At 48.9% G+C, this 20,345-nt stretch overlaps 1 protein-coding gene across 1 annotated transcript in view; it reads right to left on the minus strand.

The window, feature by feature from the left end:
* Positions 1-1,020: 1,020 nt before the first annotated feature.
* large1 (LARGE xylosyl- and glucuronyltransferase 1) overlaps positions 1,021-20,345 on the minus strand; it is a 75,343-nt gene continuing 56,018 nt past the window's right edge. The window contains exons 10-15 of the mRNA XM_079263509.1: positions 19,672-19,827; positions 6,161-6,324; positions 4,438-4,716; positions 4,193-4,339; positions 3,859-4,054; positions 1,021-2,431 (exon numbers count right to left, since the gene is read on the minus strand). Coding sequence (XP_079119635.1) covers positions 2,234-2,431; positions 3,859-4,054; positions 4,193-4,339; positions 4,438-4,716; positions 6,161-6,324; positions 19,672-19,827 — 1,140 coding nt within the window. The 3' untranslated portion in view covers positions 1,021-2,233. The remainder of the gene's footprint in view (positions 2,432-3,858; positions 4,055-4,192; positions 4,340-4,437; positions 4,717-6,160; positions 6,325-19,671; positions 19,828-20,345) is intronic.

Genomic DNA, 20,345 nt, shown 5'->3' on the forward strand with positions numbered 1-20,345 from the left:
AGGAACCAGTCTAAACCCTGCAGGATGGTGGATCTCCAGGAACCAGTCTAAACCCCGCAGGATGGTGGATCTCCAGGAACCAGTCTAAACCCCGCAGGATGGTGGATCTCCAGGAACCAGTCTAAGCCCCGCAGGATGGTGGATCTCCAGGAACCAGTCTAAACCCTGCAGGATGGTGGATCTCCAGGAACCAGTCTAAGCCCCGCAGGATGGTGGATCTCCAGGAACCAGTCTAAGCCCTGCAGGATGGTGGATCTCCAGGAACCAGTCTAAACCCTGCAGGATGGTGGATCTCCAGGAACCAGTCTAAGCCCTGCAGGATGGTGGATCTCCAGGAACCAGTCTAAACCCCGCAGGATGGTGGATCTCCAGGAACCAGTCTAAACCCTGCAGGATGGTGGATCTCCAGGAACCAGTCTAAGCCCCGCAGGATGGTGGATCTCCAGGAACCAGTCTAAGCCCTGCAGGATGGTGGATCTCCAGGAACCAGTGTAAACCCCGCAGGATGGTGGATCTCCAGGTCTCCGTATTGTCATGGAGGCAGAAATGATGACAATCAGTGTTTGACTCGTTGCTTTTATTTAGGTAGCAGCATCAAATCAGCTCCACCCTAACTCCACCCTGCAGAGCCACAAAAACACACTCAGAGTCAAACACACACACACACACACTCCTCTTGCAGCTTCAAGTACAGAGAGACCAACACACACATCGCAGAGACAGCAGGACACACTGACATCTTCTGAGTATTGCATTCATAGAGATGCTCCTCACCAGGGCCCCCCGGGGCCCCCATCCCAGACTTCATGGCTGTTGCACACACTGACATCTTAAGTTTCAGGACTCCTCACCCAAATCCTCAGACAGTCCAGCTCAGAGTGAAGCTCTGATAACGTCATGCTGTCATGTTACACACGACAGGACTGAGATCTCCTCCTCCTCCTCCTGAGATCTCCTCCTCCTCCTCCTGAGATCTCCTCCCCCTCCTCCTCCTCCTCCTCCTCCTCCTCGAGTGATGGATGTAAGGACTGCAGGATCTGCTCCTTGTGAAAAGAGCAGCTGAACTCACACTCTGACATTCAATGTCTTTAAACAACAGAAAACGACTGCTGCTGCAGACCCCCCCCCAGTCCAAAGACAGCTGGACCAACACCTCCTGCATCTCCAGTCATCTGGAAACAACTTCCTGTTTGCTGCTGTGAGTGGAGGAGGACCTCCAATCATCTCATCATTTTCTAACAACTGAAAATGAATCATTTGTAAAAATCCGAAGTCCAGGAAGTTGAATTTTAGTTGAGATCAGTATGATACAGACTCAGTTTGGACCCGCAGCGGGCGGGTGGGTGGGTGGGCAGGAAGAAGAGTGCTCCGTCGTCTCCTTCAGGAGACACTTTAATCCGTCCAGCAGCAGCTGGATGATTTTTATCCCGTTGTGGATAAATCTGGCATCTTTCACTTTTTTATTTCCAATAGAGTCAGATTTTCCATCTGGACCTGGTGATGTGATCAATAAGCTGAGTGGAACTGCTGGTAATCCGTTCCAGAGCTGTGGATGTGGACCAGGCGGCATCCACACCTTGTTTCCCGCTCTTCCAGCAGCTGTTTGTGCAGAATGGACTGGGACCAGGATGAAATCTTCAGCTGCTGCGTGGAACCCTGAATACGACCTGCAGCCATCATCTCACCATCATGAGAGGAGGAGATGGGCCCTGATCCGCGGTGAGGCAAAGGAAGCGGCGGCCGACGGCGAGCCGTCTGGCTGCTTGCCTCATCGTGACGGGGGCGCGCTCCAGGCTCTGTTGGGGAGCTGTCAGTCAAAGTTCTGCTGCGTTTCATGGCACTTGGAGGATTCCTCTTTGCAGTGAAGACACGCTGGAAGATCCACGTGCTCAGATGTGTGTGAGGTTCCTGAAAAGCAAAATCCTGGAGGAACACACACATTCCACCTGCACACACACGTTTATTCACAATCATGTCGAGGCATTGAAACGCTGCCTGTCGGGCTGCACAGCTGGAGCTTGGGGCCCACACAGCTGGACCGTCACCACAACTCACAGCAGAGGACAAACTATGGACATAAAGACCCCCAGTCACACTGAAGGGTCAACAAACGTCTGCAGGACTCCAGCTTCAGGTTTCATGCAGCCCTGCGTCTGTCTTCTCCACCCCCACCCCCAGCACAAGCAGAGTGTCAGTAGTTGGGTGCTGGGGGTCTGAGGGTCTGCGATGGGGGCTAGCTGTTGTTCTCAGCTGTCATATACTTCAGGGCGGCAAAGCCGTAGCGGCGCGACATGTTCTGCTGGAACTCCTCCTTCAGGGTCTTCAGGCAGACCCGGTACTGCTTGTTGGAGCGGAACTTGGTGATGTCGAAGCTGGGCGCGTGAGGCATGTGGATCATATAGGCGTTGGGCAGAACCACAAACTCGTATTCCTGTAGAGAGAGAGGACCATGAGAACCCAGACAGCACGGCAACATGATGCAGACACGCCAATGAGAAATGTTTCTCCTCCCTGAATCTAAACTGTACTGTCTAAACAGTGACATGTAAATCTCTAAAGAAGTTGGATGGATATGTACATATATTTATCCATCCATCCATCCATCTTCTGCTGCTTATCCGGGGTCGGGTCGCGGGGACAGCAGCCTAAGCAGGGAAGCCCAGACTTCCCTCTCCCCAGCTACATTTGCCAACTCTGCGGGGGGGATCCCGAGGTGTTCCCAGGCCAGCCGAGAGATATAATCCCCCCAGCGTGTCCTGGGTCTTCCCCGGGGTCTCCTCCCAGAGGGACGTGCCTGGAACACCTCACCAGGGAGGTCCAGGAGGCATCCTGACCAGATGCCCGAGCCACCGTAAGGACAGACTTTGGACACCACCGGTGCATCTGCTGAGGGAACTGCATGGACTCTGCAAGATTGTTTAAAGGGACTTCTACGGGTGCTTTACCAAACTGCATGGTGTTGGGACGGTCTGGAGTCCAGCAGGAAGATCAACAGAATCTCTTTTATAGCTACATGGACCCTGTAGTCTCTCTTCTGGGTCTGTGGAGGATGCACAAAAGCATCTGTTTGATGCTTCGAATTGTCGTCCCACATGCTGGTGGTTGAGTGGTTGAGTCTTGTTGATAGTAATAGTCTAGATTATTCATGCTGCCAACGAAGACAATGTATCAGCGCTTAAGTCAAAGCCAAATTACCCCATGAAGACAATAAAGTCAATCATTTCATATTATATCGGATTGTATAGTTTTATATCATTTCATTTTGCATCATATTGTTTTATACTGTATATAATTAATTTTTTATTGTTTCATCTTGTTTCTATTGTTACGTATTATATTCTTTCGTTCGGTATCACATTGCATGGTTTTGTATCGTTCCACCATATCCACAATGAGAACATCCTGTTGTCTTCTGCTGCTGGAGACCGTTGGCTTCTAGGTTGGACATGCTGTGTGTTCAGAGACGATGTTCTGCATATCTTGGGCAGAACCAGTAGGGATTTGACTTCCTGTCTTTCTATCATCTCCAACCAGTCTGTCCATCTACCTCTGACTCCAACACTGGATATATTCTCTTCTTCAGACCCTCTCTTTGAAAATCCCAGTAAATACTGAGACCAACAACCTTTAATCTCCTTTTTTCCCCTCATTCTGAAGCTCAGTTTGAACTTCAGCGTGTCAACAAGTCAACATGCTGACATGTGATTGGTTATTTACAGGAAGGTGAACAGGTGAAGCTGATAAAGTGGATAGAGTTTAGGACAAAGCCATCAGAAACTTGTATGAGGCTGCCTACAGACTACAGGACTTGGTCAGGGTTTTAGGTATCTGGATGAGGGAGAGTAGAAGAGGAGTCACCTGAGCGTCCAGCTCCATGATGTGGGCCACCTTGTTCCAGCCAAAGCCCACGAAGCGGCGGTCGTACTCTGGGCAGTCCCTCCTCACCATGACGTAGGGCTCGAAGTCGGCCTCCCACTGCACCCTGTAGGGGGTTGTGGCTGTTCTCCACTTAGCAAAGTTAGTTGGTGCGTGGCCTTTTGTCCACACATGGTACCTGTTAAGAAATAAAACAAACAGCTGGAGGGAATGTGGACATGTCCCCACATCCTGGGAGAAGACCTCAAACCAGCAGATTCCCAGAAATCCTGTGGCCGATGCAGTAGTGTGGCATATGATGGGGACAGCTTGTTACCTGAAGGTGAAGAGTGTCCCCATGTCCAGCTGGGACAGCAGCTCAGCCTTGGACTTTGGATAGGAAAGTCGGTATCGCAGCGTCTCAAAGGCTGGAACCACCAGCGCCTTCTTGGTGTTGGCCATGTCCAGCTGGACCACCGACTTCCTGAACACAGGTGAAAAATAAACTCCTCAGAGTTACAGATAGTTGTGGCTGCTTGGAGCTGTCTGTGACGGTGTCAGTAACGGCTTCGGTCGTCCCACCTGAGGTACTCGAAGAGGCCGTACATGGGCAGGAAGTCGATGTCGGATAAGAACATGTAGGGGGTGTTGACTTGCTGCATGGCCACGTTCCTCAGGAGGTTGACCGGGTAGAACTGTCCCTCTTTGTAGACAATATGGTAACCGACGTTACCACGACTCATCAACACTTCAGATCCCTGAGCGTATCGAAGGAACTGCTGGGCTTCAGCATCTGACAGGTATAGCGCCAAGCTGATGGGGCCCTCCCAGTGCTTACAGATGGCCTCCAACATCTGGAGCCTAAGGGGGGGGGGGGGGGGGGGGGGGGGGATTAAAAATATTTGTTGAACGAATCTGATGAACTTTGAGGAAATAACTCGGACTTAGTGAGGAGCTCAAGGCTTTACCGCAGTATGGGACAGAATGTGTCACATGGAACATGTCACTGAAAACAATGACAGTGTGGAAATTAGTCAATGACAGAAAATAAAAGAGAAATTTATATGAAATAGTTTATTACAATGTCTGTTGGTTTATGTGGTAAAATGTCTGATACCGTTTAATAAGGAATATACTATGAAAATAAAGAAGTAGTCAGAAATAGAAATTATTGATTTAAAATGTTTATACTCTTCCCATGGCATATATGGGAATCGTCTTGTAAATACCCGAATCACTTATAAACCTCAGAGATTAGGGCTGCAATTACAGAATTTATATTTTACATTTATCAGTTCATTACGGCCATTTAAAATTCTGATACCTTTTCAACTGCATCTTTTTGGCTGAATAAAACATATTCCTGAATGTTTTGCAGTGTTGTTAATTTCTGTCCAAACCAATCCATCAGGTTTCCACAGCGCCCCCCCCCCCCCATGTTAAACTCATTCCTGCAGCCTTGGTTACTGTACAAAAATTATGTTACGTATGAAGTAAAATTACTGGTAAATGCTGATCACAATTAGCATTAAATATGAAGTAAACTTACTTTAAAACAGAGTAAAGTTATAGTTCATAGTAAGAAGAAAATACCATTAGAGAGAACGACGACACTTCCAGGTCAGATGGTGTGAAGCAGATGATGCTTACTGGAAAAGTTCACTGGGACATTACTGGGATCAGACCTCTTACAAGCATCATGTGATCTGGATGATGATCCATTCTTACCTGTCTGTCACAAGTCATTTCCAAGTTTAGAAACCGTTAAAGCTCCACGTCTTATGACTATTTCTTATTTGACCAAATGTAGGAAACAGATTCTAAGGTGACTCCAACACATGGAATTATACTGCAGTTTTCTGTTCTGCCACTGTGTTTTGTTGGTAAGAGGTGTGTTTAAATGTACACTTCATCTTTTGCATTTGATAAATATTTTGTGTGGGGACGTTTGTACGTAAACATTACCTACACTTCAGTATATGTGCACAGCTGAGGCACACCTGGAATACCTCCAACAGCTGATTTCATCATAAGGAGCAAAAGTACAAATGAGAGAAGATGTAGTGGTGGTTAGAGGCAGGGGGGGTTCAAATCCACAAGAAGCCCACCACTGTTGGCGTCATGTGATCTGTCAATACGCCTTATCCTGCCAAACACTGACAACCAATCTGCTGTGCTGATTGTAACTCCAGCACTGAAATGTCAACCTGACATGCTGCAGGATTCACTGCGTGTGTGCTGGTAGCTGAAGAGTCGGAGGAAGGTCCAACCCAACAGCAGAAAAAGCTGGAGAATGGGTCAGTACCTGTCCATGGAGAGCTGGGCCACCAGGGTGACGTCGGTGTTGTCTGAGCTGGGTTCATACTCATAGTGCAGGAAGTAAAGATGCGTTCGATGGACAGTGAAGCGCTCTCGACGAAACTCGTAGCACGGATCGTCTTCGTCCAACTCTGACAGGGTCTTCTGGAGCTGCAGGGAGGCAGGAGGCTGTGAGATGGTTTAGTAACAGGACAGAATCAGGTTCGGATGTTTGCTCAACCTTCATCAGCTCACATGAAGGTAATAGACGACCCAAAACTACATGTAGTGAGTGGTACCACGGAGTGTCGCTGGCCTTCGAGGCGGGTCTGCCAGGTTATGCCAGCTTCCTGTTTGGTAGCCAGGGGCATCAGTGGCCACGTCGACTTTTAGGGGCAGTGTTGGACCTCAGCAGTAATCGGGTAAATATAGGTTTTAGTGTGTTCCATTATCTATTGTGTGGACATGGTTTTAACATGCTTTGTATGACAGGGCTCTGGCAGACTGCTGGATGAAGGAATCGGGGTGTGGGAATTCGAGGGTGCAGATACGCTGTGCTTTTATGGTTTTTTTTAAAGGAAGTAAAATTAAAATGTTTTGTTTTATAGTAATTTCATTTTGTTTTGTTTACAGTGTGATGCGCCGCTACCTGCTGTCCTTTTGTTTGGTTTAGTTTAGTTTTGTTTTATGATAGTCTGCTCCAGATGTGTGTTCCGCCACAATTTGTGGTGATTGTAAGAGCGGACTAACTATTTTTCTTTTTTTGTTTGTTTTGTGTTTTTCTTAGTCGCTCCCCTTAAAAGTTTTTCTTCTCTGGGGTGCTCAGCACTGGTTTGTCCGATACCGAATTTTGATGCATGATACTCAAGTGACTGTTGATATGTAGTGGGTTGCCGTGCATGTCTCCAGTGTGTTAATTTTTGCCGTGTACCTAGCGGGTGAACTGCCTCGGGGTGTGTATTGTTGGAAGGGCAAACTAATGCTGAAACAGATGGACTGAAGTAATATATGGAGTGTTTATACAGATAAATGATTAAACGCTATTTATGGTTCGATCGTTCATTTTAGCGTTTCCCACTTGCTCACTCCTGTTACATACGCAATAAAAGATAAATTAAACAGAAATCTAAAAATGGCTCCATAAACTATTAATTAATTATTAATTATCTCTAGCCTCTAACCAGCTACAGACTAGTCTCTAACCAGCTACAGACCAGTCTCTAACCAGCTACAGACCAGTCTCTAACCAGCTACAGACCAGTCTCTAACCAGCAACAGACCTGTCTCTAACCAGCAACAGACCTGTCTCTAACCAGCAAAAGACCAGTCTCTAACCAGCAAAAGACCAGTCTCTAACCAGCAAAAGACCAGTCTCTAACCAGCTACAGACCAGTCTCTAACCAGCAACAGACTAGTCTCTAACCAGCAACAGACCAGTCTCTAACCAGCAAAAGACCAGTCTCTAACCAGCTACAGACCAGTCTCTAACCAGCTATAGACTAGTCTCTAACCAGCTACAGACCTGTCTCTAACCAGCTACAGACCAGTCTCTAACCAGCAACAGACTAGTCTCTAACCAGCTACAGACCAGTCTCTAACCAGCAACAGACTAGTCTCTAACCAGCTATAATCCTGTCTCTAACCAGCTACAGACCAGTCTCTAACCAGCAACAGACCAGTCTCTAACCAGCTATAGACCAGTCTCTAACCAGCTATAGACCTGTCTCTAACCAGCAACAGACCTGTCTCTAACCAGCTATAATCCAGTCTCTAACCAGCTACAGACCAGTCTCTAACCAGCTACAGACCTGTCTCTAACCAGCTACCGACCTGTCTCTAACCAGCAACAGACTAGTCTCTAACCAGCTATAATCCTGTCTCTAACCAGCTACAGACCAGTCTCTAACCAGCAACAGACCAGTCTCTAACCAGCAACAGACCAGTCTCTAACCAGCTGTAATCCAGTCTCTAACCAGCTACAGACCAGTCTCTAACCAGCAACAGACCAGTCTCTAACTAGCTACAGACCAGTCTCTAACCAGCTACAGACCAGTCTCTAACCAGCAACAGACTAGTCTCTAACCAGCTATAATCCCGTCTCTAACCAGCTACAGACCAGTCTCTAACCAGCAACAGACCAGTCTCTAACCAGCTATAGACCAGTCTCTAACCAGCTATAGACCAGTCTCTAACCAGCTACAGACCAGTCTCTAACCAGCAACAGACTAGTCTCTAACCAGCTATAGACCTGTCTCTAACCAGATACAGACCTGTCTCTAACCAGCAACAGACCAGTCTCTAACCAGCAACAGACCTGTCTCTAACCAGCAAAAGACCAGTCTCTAACCAGCAACAGACCAGTCTCTAACCAGCAAAAGACCAGTCTCTAACCAGCAACAGACCTGTCTCTAACCAGCTATAGACCCTTCTCTAACCAGCTATAATCCAGTCTCTAACCAGCTACAGACCTGTCTCTAACCAGCTATAGACCTGTCTCTAACCAGCTACAGACCTGTCTCTAACCAGCTATAGACCTGTCTCTAACCAGCTACAGACCAGTCTCTAACCAGCTATAGACCTGTCTCTAACCAGCTATAGACCTGTCTCTAACCAGCTATAGACCTGTCTCTAACCAGCTATAATCCAGTCTCTAACCAGCTACAGACCAGTCTCTAACCAGCTATAGACCTGTCTCTAACAAGCTACAGACCAGTCTCTAACCAGCTATAGACCTGTCTCTAACCAGCTACAGACCTGTCTAAAACCAGCTATAATCCAGTCTCTAACCAGCTACAGACCTGTCTCTAACCAGCTACAGACCTGTCTCTAACCAGCTATAGACCTGTCTCTAACCAGCTATAATCCATTCTCTAACCAGCTACAGACCAGTCTCTAACCAGCTATAATCCAGTCTCTAACCAGCTACAAACCTGTCTCTAACCAGCTATAGACCTGTCTCTAACCAGCTATAATCCAGTCTCTAACCAGCTACAGACCTGTCTCTAACCAGCTATAATCCATTCTCTAACCAGCTACAGACCAGTCTCTAACCAGCTATAATCCAGTCTCTAACCAGCTACAGACATGTCTCTAACCAGCTATAGACCTGTCTCTAACCAGCTATAATCCAGTCTCTAACCAGCTACAGACCTGTCTCTAACCAGCTATAATCCAGTCTCTAACCAGCTATAGACCTGTCTCTAACCAGCTATAATCCAGTCTCTAACCAGCTACAGACATGTCTCTAACCAGCTATAGACCTGTCTCTAACCAGCTATAATCCAGTCTCTAACCAGCTACAGACATGTCTAACCAGCTATAGACCTGTCTCTAACCAGCTATAATCCAGTCTCTAACCAGCTACAGACCTGTCTCTAACCAGCTATAATCCAGTCTCTAACCAGCTACAGACCAGTCTCTAACCAGCTATAATGCAGTCTCTAACCAGCTACAGACCAGTCTCTAACCAGCAAAAGACCAGTCTCTAACCAGCTACAGACCAGTCTCTAACCAGCTACAGACCAGTCTCTAACCAGCTACAGAGCTGTCTCTAACCAGCTACAGACCAGTCTCTAACCAGCTACAGACCAGTCTCTAACCAGCTATAGACTAGTCTCTAACCAGCTACAGACCTGTCTCTAACCAGCTACAGACCAGTCTCTAACCAGCAACAGACTAGTCTCTAACCAGCTACAGACCAGTCTCTAACCAGCAACAGACTAGTCTCTAACCAGCTATAATCCCGTCTCTAACCAGCTACAGACCAGTCTCTAACCAGCAACAGACCAGTCTCTAACCAGCTATAGACCAGTCTCTAACCAGCTATAGACCAGTCTCTAACCAGCTACAGACCAGTCTCTAACCAGCAACAGACTAGTCTCTAACCAGCTATAGACCAGTCTCTAACCAGCAACAGACTAGTCTCTAACCAGCTATAGACCTGTCTCTAACTAGCAACAGACCAGTCTCTAACCAGCAACAGACTAGTCTCTAACCAGCTATAATCCAGTCTCTAACCAGCTACAGACCAGTCTCTAACCAGCTACAGACCTGTCTCTAACCAGCTACCGACCTGTCTCTAACCAGCAACAGACTAGTCTCTAACCAGCTATAATCCTGTCTCTAACCAGCTACAGACCAGTCTCTAACCAGCAACAGACCAGTCTCTAACCAGCTATAATCCAGTCTCTAACCAGCTACAGACCAGTCTCTAACCAGCAACAGACCAGTCTCTAACCAGCTACAGACCAGTCTAACCAGCTACAGACCAGTCTCTAACCAGCAACAGACTAGTCTCTAACCAGCTACAGACCTGTCTCTAACCAGATACAGACCTGTCTCTAAGCAGCAACAGACCAGTCTCTAACCAGCAACAGACCTGTCTCTAACCAGCAAAAGACCAGTCTCTAACCAGCAACAGACCAGTCTCTAACCAGCTACAGACCAGTCTCTAACCAGCAACAGACCAGTCTCTAACCAGCTATAGACCCTTCTCTAACCAGCTATAATCCAGTCTCTAACCAGCTACAGACCAGTCTCTAACCAGCTATAGACCTGTCTCTAACCAGCTATAATCCAGTCTCTAACCAGCTACAGACCTGTCTCTAACCAGCTATAGACCTGTCTCTAACCAGCTACAGACTAGTCTCTAACCAGCTATAGACCTGTCTCTAACCAGCTATAATCCAGTCTCTAACCAGCTACAGACCAGTCTCTAACCAGCTATAGACCTGTCTCTAACCAGCTATAGACCTGTCTCTAACCAGCTATAATCCAGTCTCTAACCAGCTACAGACCAGTCTCTAACCAGCTATAGACCTGTCTCTAACCAGCTACAGACCTGTCTCTAACCAGCTATAGACCTGTCTCTAACCAGCTACAGACCTGTCTCTAACCAGCTATAATCCTGTCTCTAACCAGCTACAGACCTGTCTCTAACCAGCTATAATCCAGTCTCTAACCAGCTACAGACCTGTCTCTAACCAGCTACAGACCTGTCTCTAACCAGCTATAGACCTGTCTCTAACCAGCTATAATCCATTCTCTAACCAGCTACAGACCAGTCTCTAACCAGCTATAATCCAGTCTCTAACCAGCTACAGACCAGTCTCTAACCAGCTATAGACCTGTCTCTAACCAGCTATAATCCATTCTCTAACCAGCTACAGACCAGTCTCTAACCAGCTATAATCCAGTCTCTAACCAGCTACAGACATGTCTCTAACCAGCTATAGACCTGTCTCTAACCAGCTATAATCCAGTCTCTAACCAGCTACAGACCTGTCTCTAACCAGCTATAATCCAGTCTCTAACCAGCTATAGACCTGTCTCTAACCAGCTATAATCCAGTCTCTAACCAGCTATAGACCTGTCTCTAACCAGCTATAATCCAGTCTCTAACCAGCTAGACATGTCTAACCAGCTATAGACCTGTCTCTAACCAGCTATAGACCAGTCTCTAACCAGCTACAGACCAGTCTCTAACCAGCTACAGACCTGTCTCTAACCAGCTATAATCCAGTCTCTAACCAGCTACAGACCAGTCTCTAACCAGCTATAATCCAGTCTCTAACCAGCTACAGACCAGTCTCTAACCAGCTATAATCCAGTCTCTAACCAGCTACAGACCAGTCTCTAACCAGCTATAATCCAGTCTCTAACCAGCTACAGACCAGTCTCTAACCAGCTATAATCCAGTCTCTAACCAGCTACAGACCAGTCTCTAACCAGCTATAATCCAGTCTCTAACCAGCTACAGACCTGTCTCTAACCAGCTATAATCCAGTCTCTAACCAGCTACAGACCAGTCTCTAACCAGCTATAATCCAGTCTCTAACCAGCTACAGACCAGTCTCTAACCAGCTATAATCCAGTCTCTAACCAGCTACAGACCAGTCTCTAACCAGCTATAATCCAGTCTCTAACCAGCTACAGACCAGTCTCTAACCTAGTCTAGACTAGTCTCTAAGTGCAGACTCTGCGCCGGTCTGTCGTGGTGAAGAAGGAGCGGAGCCAGAAGGTGAAGCTCTCGATTTACCAGTCGATCTACGTTCCTACCCTCACCTATGGTCATGAGCTTATCCGACCCCGGATAAACGGCAGAAGATGGATGGATAAATATATGTACATATCCATCCAACTTCTTTAGAGATTTACATATCTGTGTTTTTATAAATACAAGTTAGATGTTCGGTGTATAATTAAAGATGATAAAAATCTATACACATCATAAATCAATAAAAAGAAATCAAACAAATAGATACATAAATAAAATAAGTTTATTAATTTGTAACTGAGGCTAAAAGAGTTGAACCTTTATTTAGGTTTTCTTGCTAATATTTTAATGGTCCAACCTGTGAAATGGTGAAATGATCTCAACATTTTCTGCTTTTTATCATCTTTCATTCGTAGTGATCTTGGCCTTCCAGGATTAAAAGACATTCGAACTGGATTAAACAATAGTTGTCATTTCTTTCTCTGCAGTAAGACTGGTCCACACAGGACAGAAGACCATTTGACCCAAAGGAGGACAACACTCAGAGATTTACACTCTCCCTTCTCTTTACAGAATGCAGCTGCATCAACAAAGAGATTTTCTAAGTGGAACATCTAACAATTTATAGTTGCAGGTCGGGGGGGGGGTGCCGAGAGTTGCATCTGACCAAAACCTGGTTCTTGTCAAAAATGACACCTTTCATCAAAGTACCAGACTTCATGGCGCCAGAACAACCCCTCCCCTGACTGAGAAGGAGACTGGAAAGAAGTTCAAACTTCTTTCCCCAATTGAAGGAAACTTTAGATGCTTAACCTCATTGATCTTATTTTACAAGTTGTCTAACCGATTTAACTTTAAATGACTTTGGTTTATTGTTTGATTGAATTTCTCCTTTTTTGTTCTTCCTTTCTTAGTTTTATTTCATTACAAGCCTTTTACCTCTCCGTTCTTCCGAACGGGAGAAAGTACAAAAAGTGTTTATTTGTAACCAGTCATTTTCCCGATAGCAGTAATTAACCAGAACTGTAGCTCCAACTTTTTCCACTGCGTCTTTACACATAAAATCTGGAACTATCTATTTTTGGGACAATCTGGATCATCATCACGCCGCTCTGGAACTCTGCTGAACGGACCCAGAAGCCCAGTATAGCTGCATAGACCTACCCGTCTGAAGCTCCAGGGATACCATCCCCTGGAAATGCGCCGAATAGGGAATCAACCACCCGATTCGACCCCAAACTCCGGAGATCCAGCGTCCAAGTAGGATCTGATAGCGCTCTGACATTTGTGATGTCCCAAACCAGTACATCGAATTTTAACTAAATAATTAAAATTTGAATTCTTATCCAAATTTAGAATTATTAAACACGTTCTTATCAAAGATTTAAGTAAGATAATCATCCTGATTTATTTGCTTAATTCCAACCAGTTTCTTCCTGCTCCATCTCATTTAATTCATTTCAGCGTTCCTTATTAATGTCATAAATGAAAATCCATGCAGACAAATTCATTAGACCATCTCACCAATAACCTCTCCATCATTGCTCATTTTCACTGTTGTATGTTTACCATCATTGTAATAAATATGTATAATCAATTCATCCGTTCTTGTCATAATTTCTGAATGCACAATTTCTGGTTCATTCGTTCTTAGAATTTACTCCTTTAAATTGAGACTGTTTATTGAATTGAGTTTATTTCAGGTGTCTCATCCGCCTGAATCTTAAGTTAATTAAAAGTGATGAGTGCTGCTCCGAGGTAATTAATAAATTAAGAATTAGTAGAGGCATATTCCACTACACATTCTTCTTATGTGTCGGTCAGTTCTGATCCAGTTCTGGTTCCAGCTTCTGTTCCAGGAGTTCTTCTGCAGTCTGAGTCTCTGCAGGACTTCTCCAGCTGGAGGTTCTGACCCGTTTCTGACCCTGAACTCGAATGGTTTGTGGGTCCAGCCAGCAGAGAGCAGCTATACTTCCTGATGGTCATTAATCCTGCCGGATGATCTCCCGTCGGCTCTGACGAGATGTCCCAGGAACGGTCTCCATCAGAGCGCAGTGGAGGAGGAAGAGGACCTCCAGCCCTCAGTGGTTTTGCTTTTACAACTTTAATGAGGTTAGATCACCGCTCAAACTCTGAAAAATTGACTGAGCAAAGCTTTTCCTGAGGTAAAGAACCAATGTCTCAGCACGGGATGATGGAAAATTAAAATGTGATCAGCTGACCTGAAAATGGTTGAATCGCTCATAAAAGCTCCTTCTGGGACTTCTGGCGTGGCAAACAGTGAAGGCAACAGCGTAGAACTACTGCTGTTCTGTTATAAAAAGCCTCATAAAAACTAAAAGCTCTTGTTAAAGGAAACCATCTTTAGCTCGTTCCGTCCTCCACCAGAAGCCAGAACTCTGTTCCAGCTCTGGAGGCCACAAGAACAAGACATTCTTCTTCTTCTGGTCAGTCCATCCTCCATGAGAAGCTTCATCTGCAGCCGGATCACTGCGGACGGCCACGTCTGCTTCATCTGCAACGAACCTTCGTCCATACCAGGGCAGGGTGTGCACGTGGCAGGGCTCGGTGTGCATGTGACAGGGCAGGGTGTGCACGTGTGAGGGCTGTGCACATGGCTGGGTGTGCACGTGGATGGGCAGGGAAACGTTCCGGGAAAAAGTTCTCTCCTGACACTCCTGAGGACGTGGAACAGGAAGTTAACGTGGACAGCGAGACACCGCTGATGAGACGGAACAGGAAGTTAACGTGGACAGCGAGACACCGCTGATGAGATGGAACAGGAAGTTAACGTGGACAGCGAGACACCGCTGATGAGACGGAACAGGAAGTTAACGTGGACAGCGAGACACTGCTGATGAGACGGAACAGGAAGTTAACGTGGACAGCGACACACCGCTGATGAGACGGAACAGGAAGTTAACGTGGACAGCGAGACACCGCTGATGAGACGGAACAGGAAGTTAACGTGGACAGCGAGACACCGCTGATGAGACGGAACAGGAAGTTAACGTGGACAGCGAGACACCGCTGATGAGACGGAACAGGAAGTTAACGTGGACAGCGAGACACCGCTGATGAGACGGAACAGGAAGTTAACGTGGACAGCGACACACCGCTGATGAGACGGAACAGGAAGTTAACGTGGACAGCGAGACACCGCTGATGAGACGGAACAGGAAGTTAACGTGGACAGCGAGACACCGCTGATGAGACGGAACAGGAAGTTAACGTGGACAGCGAGACACCGCTGATGAGACGGAACAGGAAGTTAACGTGGACAGCGAGACACTGCTGATGAGACGGAACAGGAAGTTAACGTGGACAGCGAGACACTGCTGATGAGACGGAACAGGAAGTTAACGTGGACAGCGAGACACCGCTGATGAGACGGAACAGGAAGTTAACGTGGACAGCGAGACACCGCTGATGAGACGGAACAGGAAGTTAACGTGGACAGCGAGACACCGCTGATGAGACGGAACAGGAAGTTAACGTGGACAGCGAGACACCGCTGATGAGACGGAACAGGAAGTTAACGTGGACAGCGAGACACCGCTGATGAGACGGAACAGGAAGTTAACGTGGACAGCGACACACCGCTGATGAGACGGAACAGGAAGTTAACGTGGACAGCGAGACACCGCTGATGAGACGGAACAGGAAGTTAACGTGGACAGCGAGACACCGCTGATGAGACGGAACAAGCCAGACCGCCGTCAGCGGAGAGCAGCAGTTCAGCAGGGAATCGTTGCAAATCCGTCACTGAACAAGTAAACAAGTTTACACCTACTAACAGGCAACGTATCAGCAGACATGGTCTGTTCCAAAAACAACCAAAAAGGAATATTATTACAAGAACGGAGAAACGCTGCACTTTCCAGCTAATATCTTAATGACTTGCTGGGAATGCTGGGGAGAGGCGATGTCCTGCGGTCGGAGCCCACTCTGAGGGGACACGATACAGAGAGAGACTGGGACACAGAGAGGGACTGGGACACAGAGAGAGACTGGGACACAGAGAGACTGGGACACAGAGAGAGACTGGGACACAGAGAGAGAGACTGGGACACAGAGAGGGACTGGGACACAGAGATAGACTGGGACACAGAGAGAGACTGGGACACAGAGAGACTGGGACACAGAGAGAGACTGGGACACAGAGAGAGAGACTGGGACACAGAGAGGGACTGGGACACAGAGAGGGAGACTGGGACACAGAGAGAGACTGGGACACAGAGAGACTGGGACACAGAGAGAGAGACTGGGACACAGAGAGAGAGACTGGGACACAGAGAGAGAGACTGGGACACAGAGAGGGAGACTGGGACACAGAGAGACTGGGACACAGAGAGACTGGGACACAGAGAGACTGGGACACAGAGAGGGAGACTGGGACACAGAGAGAGAGACTGGGACACAGAGAGGGAGACTGGGACACAGAGAGAGAGACTGGGACACAGAGAGGGACTGGGACACAGAGAGGGAGACTGGGACACAGAGAGAGAGACTGGGACACAGAGAGACTGGGACACAGAGAGACTGGGACACAGAGAGACTGGGACACAGAGAGGGAGACTGGGACACAGAGAGAGAGACTGGGACACAGAGAGGGAGACTGGGACACAGAGAGAGAGACTGGGACACAGAGAGAGACTGGGACACAGAGAGAGAGACTGGGACACAGAGAGGGAGACTGGGACACAGAGAGGGAGACTGGGACACAGAGAGAGAGACTGGGACACAGAGAGGGACTGGGACACAGAGAGAGACTGGGACACAGAGAGGGAGACTGGGACACAGAGAGACTGGGACAGAGAGAGAGAGACTGGGACACAGAGAGAGAGACTGGGACACAGAGAGACTGGGACACAGAGAGAGACTGGGACACAGAGAGAGAGACTGGGACACAGAGAGAGAGAGACTGGGACACAGAGAGAGACTGGGACACAGAGAGAGAGACTGGGACACAGAGAGACTGGGACACAGAGAGAGACTGGGACAGAGAGAGAGAGACTGGGACACAGAGAGAGACTGGGACACAGAGAGGGACTGGGACACAGAGAGAGACTGGGACACAGAGAGGGACTGGGACACAGAGAGAGACTGGGACACAGAGAGACTGGGACACAGAGAGAGAGACTGGGACACAGAGAGAGAGACTGGGACACAGAGAGAGAGACTGGGACACAGAGAGAGAGACTGGGACACAGAGAGAGAGACTGGGACACAGAGAGACTGGGACACAGAGAGAGAGACTGGGACACAGAGAGAGAGACTGGGACAGAGAGAGAGAGAGACTGGGACAGAGAGAGAGAGACTGGGACACAAAGAGAGAGACTGGGACAGAGAGAGAGAGACTGGGACAGAGAGAAAGAGACTGGGACACAGAGAGAGAGACTGGGACACAAAGAGAGACTGGGACACAGAGAGAAAGACTGGGACACAGAGAGAGAGACTGGGACACAGAGAGACTGGGACACAGAGAGAGAGACTGGGACACAGAGAGACTGGGACACAGAGAGACTGGGACACAGAGAGAGAGACTGGGACACAGAGAGAGAGACTGGGACACAGAGAGAGAGACTGGGACAGAGAGAGAGAGACTGGGACAGAGAGAGAGAGACTGGGACACAGAGAGAGAGACTGGGACACAGAGAGAGAGACTGGGACAGAGAGAGAGAGACTGGGACACAGAGAGAGAGACTGGGACACAGAGAGAGAGACTGGGACACAGAGAGAGAGACTGGGACACAGAGAGAGAGACTGGGACACAGAGAGACTGGGACACAGAGAGACTGGGACACAGAGAGAGACTGGGACACAGAGAGAGAGACTGGGACAGAGAGAGAGAGACTGGGACAGAGAGAGAGAGACTGGGACACAGAGAGACTGGGACAGAGAAAGAGAGACTGGGACACAGAGAGACTGGGACACAGAGAGAGAGACTGGGACACAGAGAGACTGGGACACAGAGAGACTGGGACACAGAGAGGGACTGGGACACAGAGAGACTGGGACACAGAGAGACTGGGACACAGAGAGAGACTGGGACACAGAGAGGGACTGGGACACAGAGAGACTGGGACACAGAGAGACTGGGACACAGAGAGGGACTGGGACACAGAGAGGGACTGGGACACAGAGAGACTGGGACACAGAGAGAGACTGGGACACAGAGAGAGACTGGGACACAGAGAGGGACTGGGACACAGAGAGACTGGGACACAGAGAGACTGGGACACAGAGAGGGACTGGGACACAGAGAGACTGGGACACAGAGAGACTGGGACACAGAGAGAGAATGGGACACAGAGAGACTGGGACACAGAGAGAGACTGGGACACAGAGAGACTGGGACACAGAGAGAGACTGGGACACAGAGAGGGACTGGGACACAGAGAGAGACTGGGACACAGAGAGACTGGGACACAGAGAGACTGGGACACAGAGAGAGACTGGGACACAGAGAGACTGGGACACAGAGAGGGACTGGGACACAGAGAGACTGGGACACAGAGAGACTGGGACACAGAGAGACTGGGACACAGAGAGAGACTGGGACACAGAGAGAGACTGGGACACAGAGAGGGACTGGGACACAGAGAGACTGGGACACAGAGAGGGACTGGGACAGAGAGAGACTGGGACACAGAGAGACTGGGACACAGAGAGAGAGACTGGGACACAGAGAGAGACTGGGACACAGAGAGAGACTGGGACACAGAGAGACTGGGACACAGAGAGGGACTGGGACAGAGAGAGACTGGGACACAGAGAGACTGGGACACAGAGAGAGAGACTGGGACACAGAGAGAGAGACTGGGACACAGAGAGAGACTGGGACACAGAGAGAGAGACTGGGACACAGAGAGAGACTGGGACACAGAGAGAGAGACTGGGACACAGAGAGAGAGACTGGGACACAGAGAGAGAGACTGGGACAAAGAGAGAGAGACTGGGACACAGAGAGAGACTGGGACACAGAGAGAGACTGGGACACAGAGAGGGAGACTGGGACACAGAGAGACTGGGACAGAGAGAGAGAGACTGGGACACAGAGAGAGAGACTGGGACACAGAGAGAGACTGGGACACAGAGAGAGAGACTGGGACACAGAGAGAGACTGGGACACAGACAGAGAGACTGGGACAGAGAGACTGGGACAGGGAATTTAGAAGGTGTCCCTGGTCAAGACACTGAACCCTGCACCGCCCCGATGTGCCTGTCGGCATGGATACGACAACTGAGACGTTTTTGATGTTTATCTGATAAGAAGGAAAAGGAGGCGGTTCTGTATTGTTCCGGTTGTTCCACCAGTTCAGCCGGGAGACTGAACTGGTGGAACAACTGGAACCAGTTCAGCCGGGAGACTGAACTGGTGGAACAACTGGAACCAGTTCAGCCGGGAGACTGAACTGGTGTTGGCCATGCGTGCAGCCTCCGGAGTGTTCTGCAGGCTGTGCGACTCCTCCAGTCAGGAGGAAAGGTGCCCAGCATCGCCACCAGTCGGCTCCACCTACGTTCTCGCTGTTGTGGTCGGCCTCGCTGGGACAGCCGAACAGTTCCCGCCGCAGCAGGTTCCCGTCGTACTCCAGGAAGGTCAGGTACAGATTCCGGAAAAACTCCACATGCTTGTTCTTCACCCGAAGCTTCTTGGGAGAGTTCCAGTGGATCACCTGTTCAGCAGAAGCAAAGAGAGGAGGACCGGGTCAGGACCTGGGTCAGGACCGGGTCAGGAGCTGGGTCAGGACCTGGGTCAGGACCTGGGTCAGGACCTGGGTCAGGACCAGGTCAGGAGCTGTGTCAGGACCTGGGTCAGGACCGGGTCAGGAGCTGGGTCAGGACCTGGGTCAGGACCTGGGTCAGGAGCTGGGTCAGGACCTGGGTCAGGAGCTGGGTCAGGACCGGGTCAGGACCGGGTCAGGAGCTGGGTCAGGACCTGGTCAGGACCAGGTCAGGACCAGGTCAGGAGCTGGGTCAGGAGCTGGGTCAGGAGCTGGGTCAGGACCTGGGTCAGGAGCTGGGTCAGGAGCTGGGTCAGGACCAGGTCAGGACCAGGTCAGGACCTGGGTCAGGACCTGGGTCAGGAGCTGGGTCAGGACCTGGGTCAGGAGCTGGGTCAGGAGCTGGGTCAGGACCGGGTCAGGAGCTGGGTCAGGACCAGGTCAGGAGCTGGGTCAGGACCGGGTCAGGA

This window comes from Telmatherina bonti, assembly GCF_933228915.1.
Source record: "Telmatherina bonti genome assembly, chromosome: 23".
NCBI lineage: Eukaryota > Metazoa > Chordata > Actinopteri > Atheriniformes > Telmatherinidae > Telmatherina > Telmatherina bonti.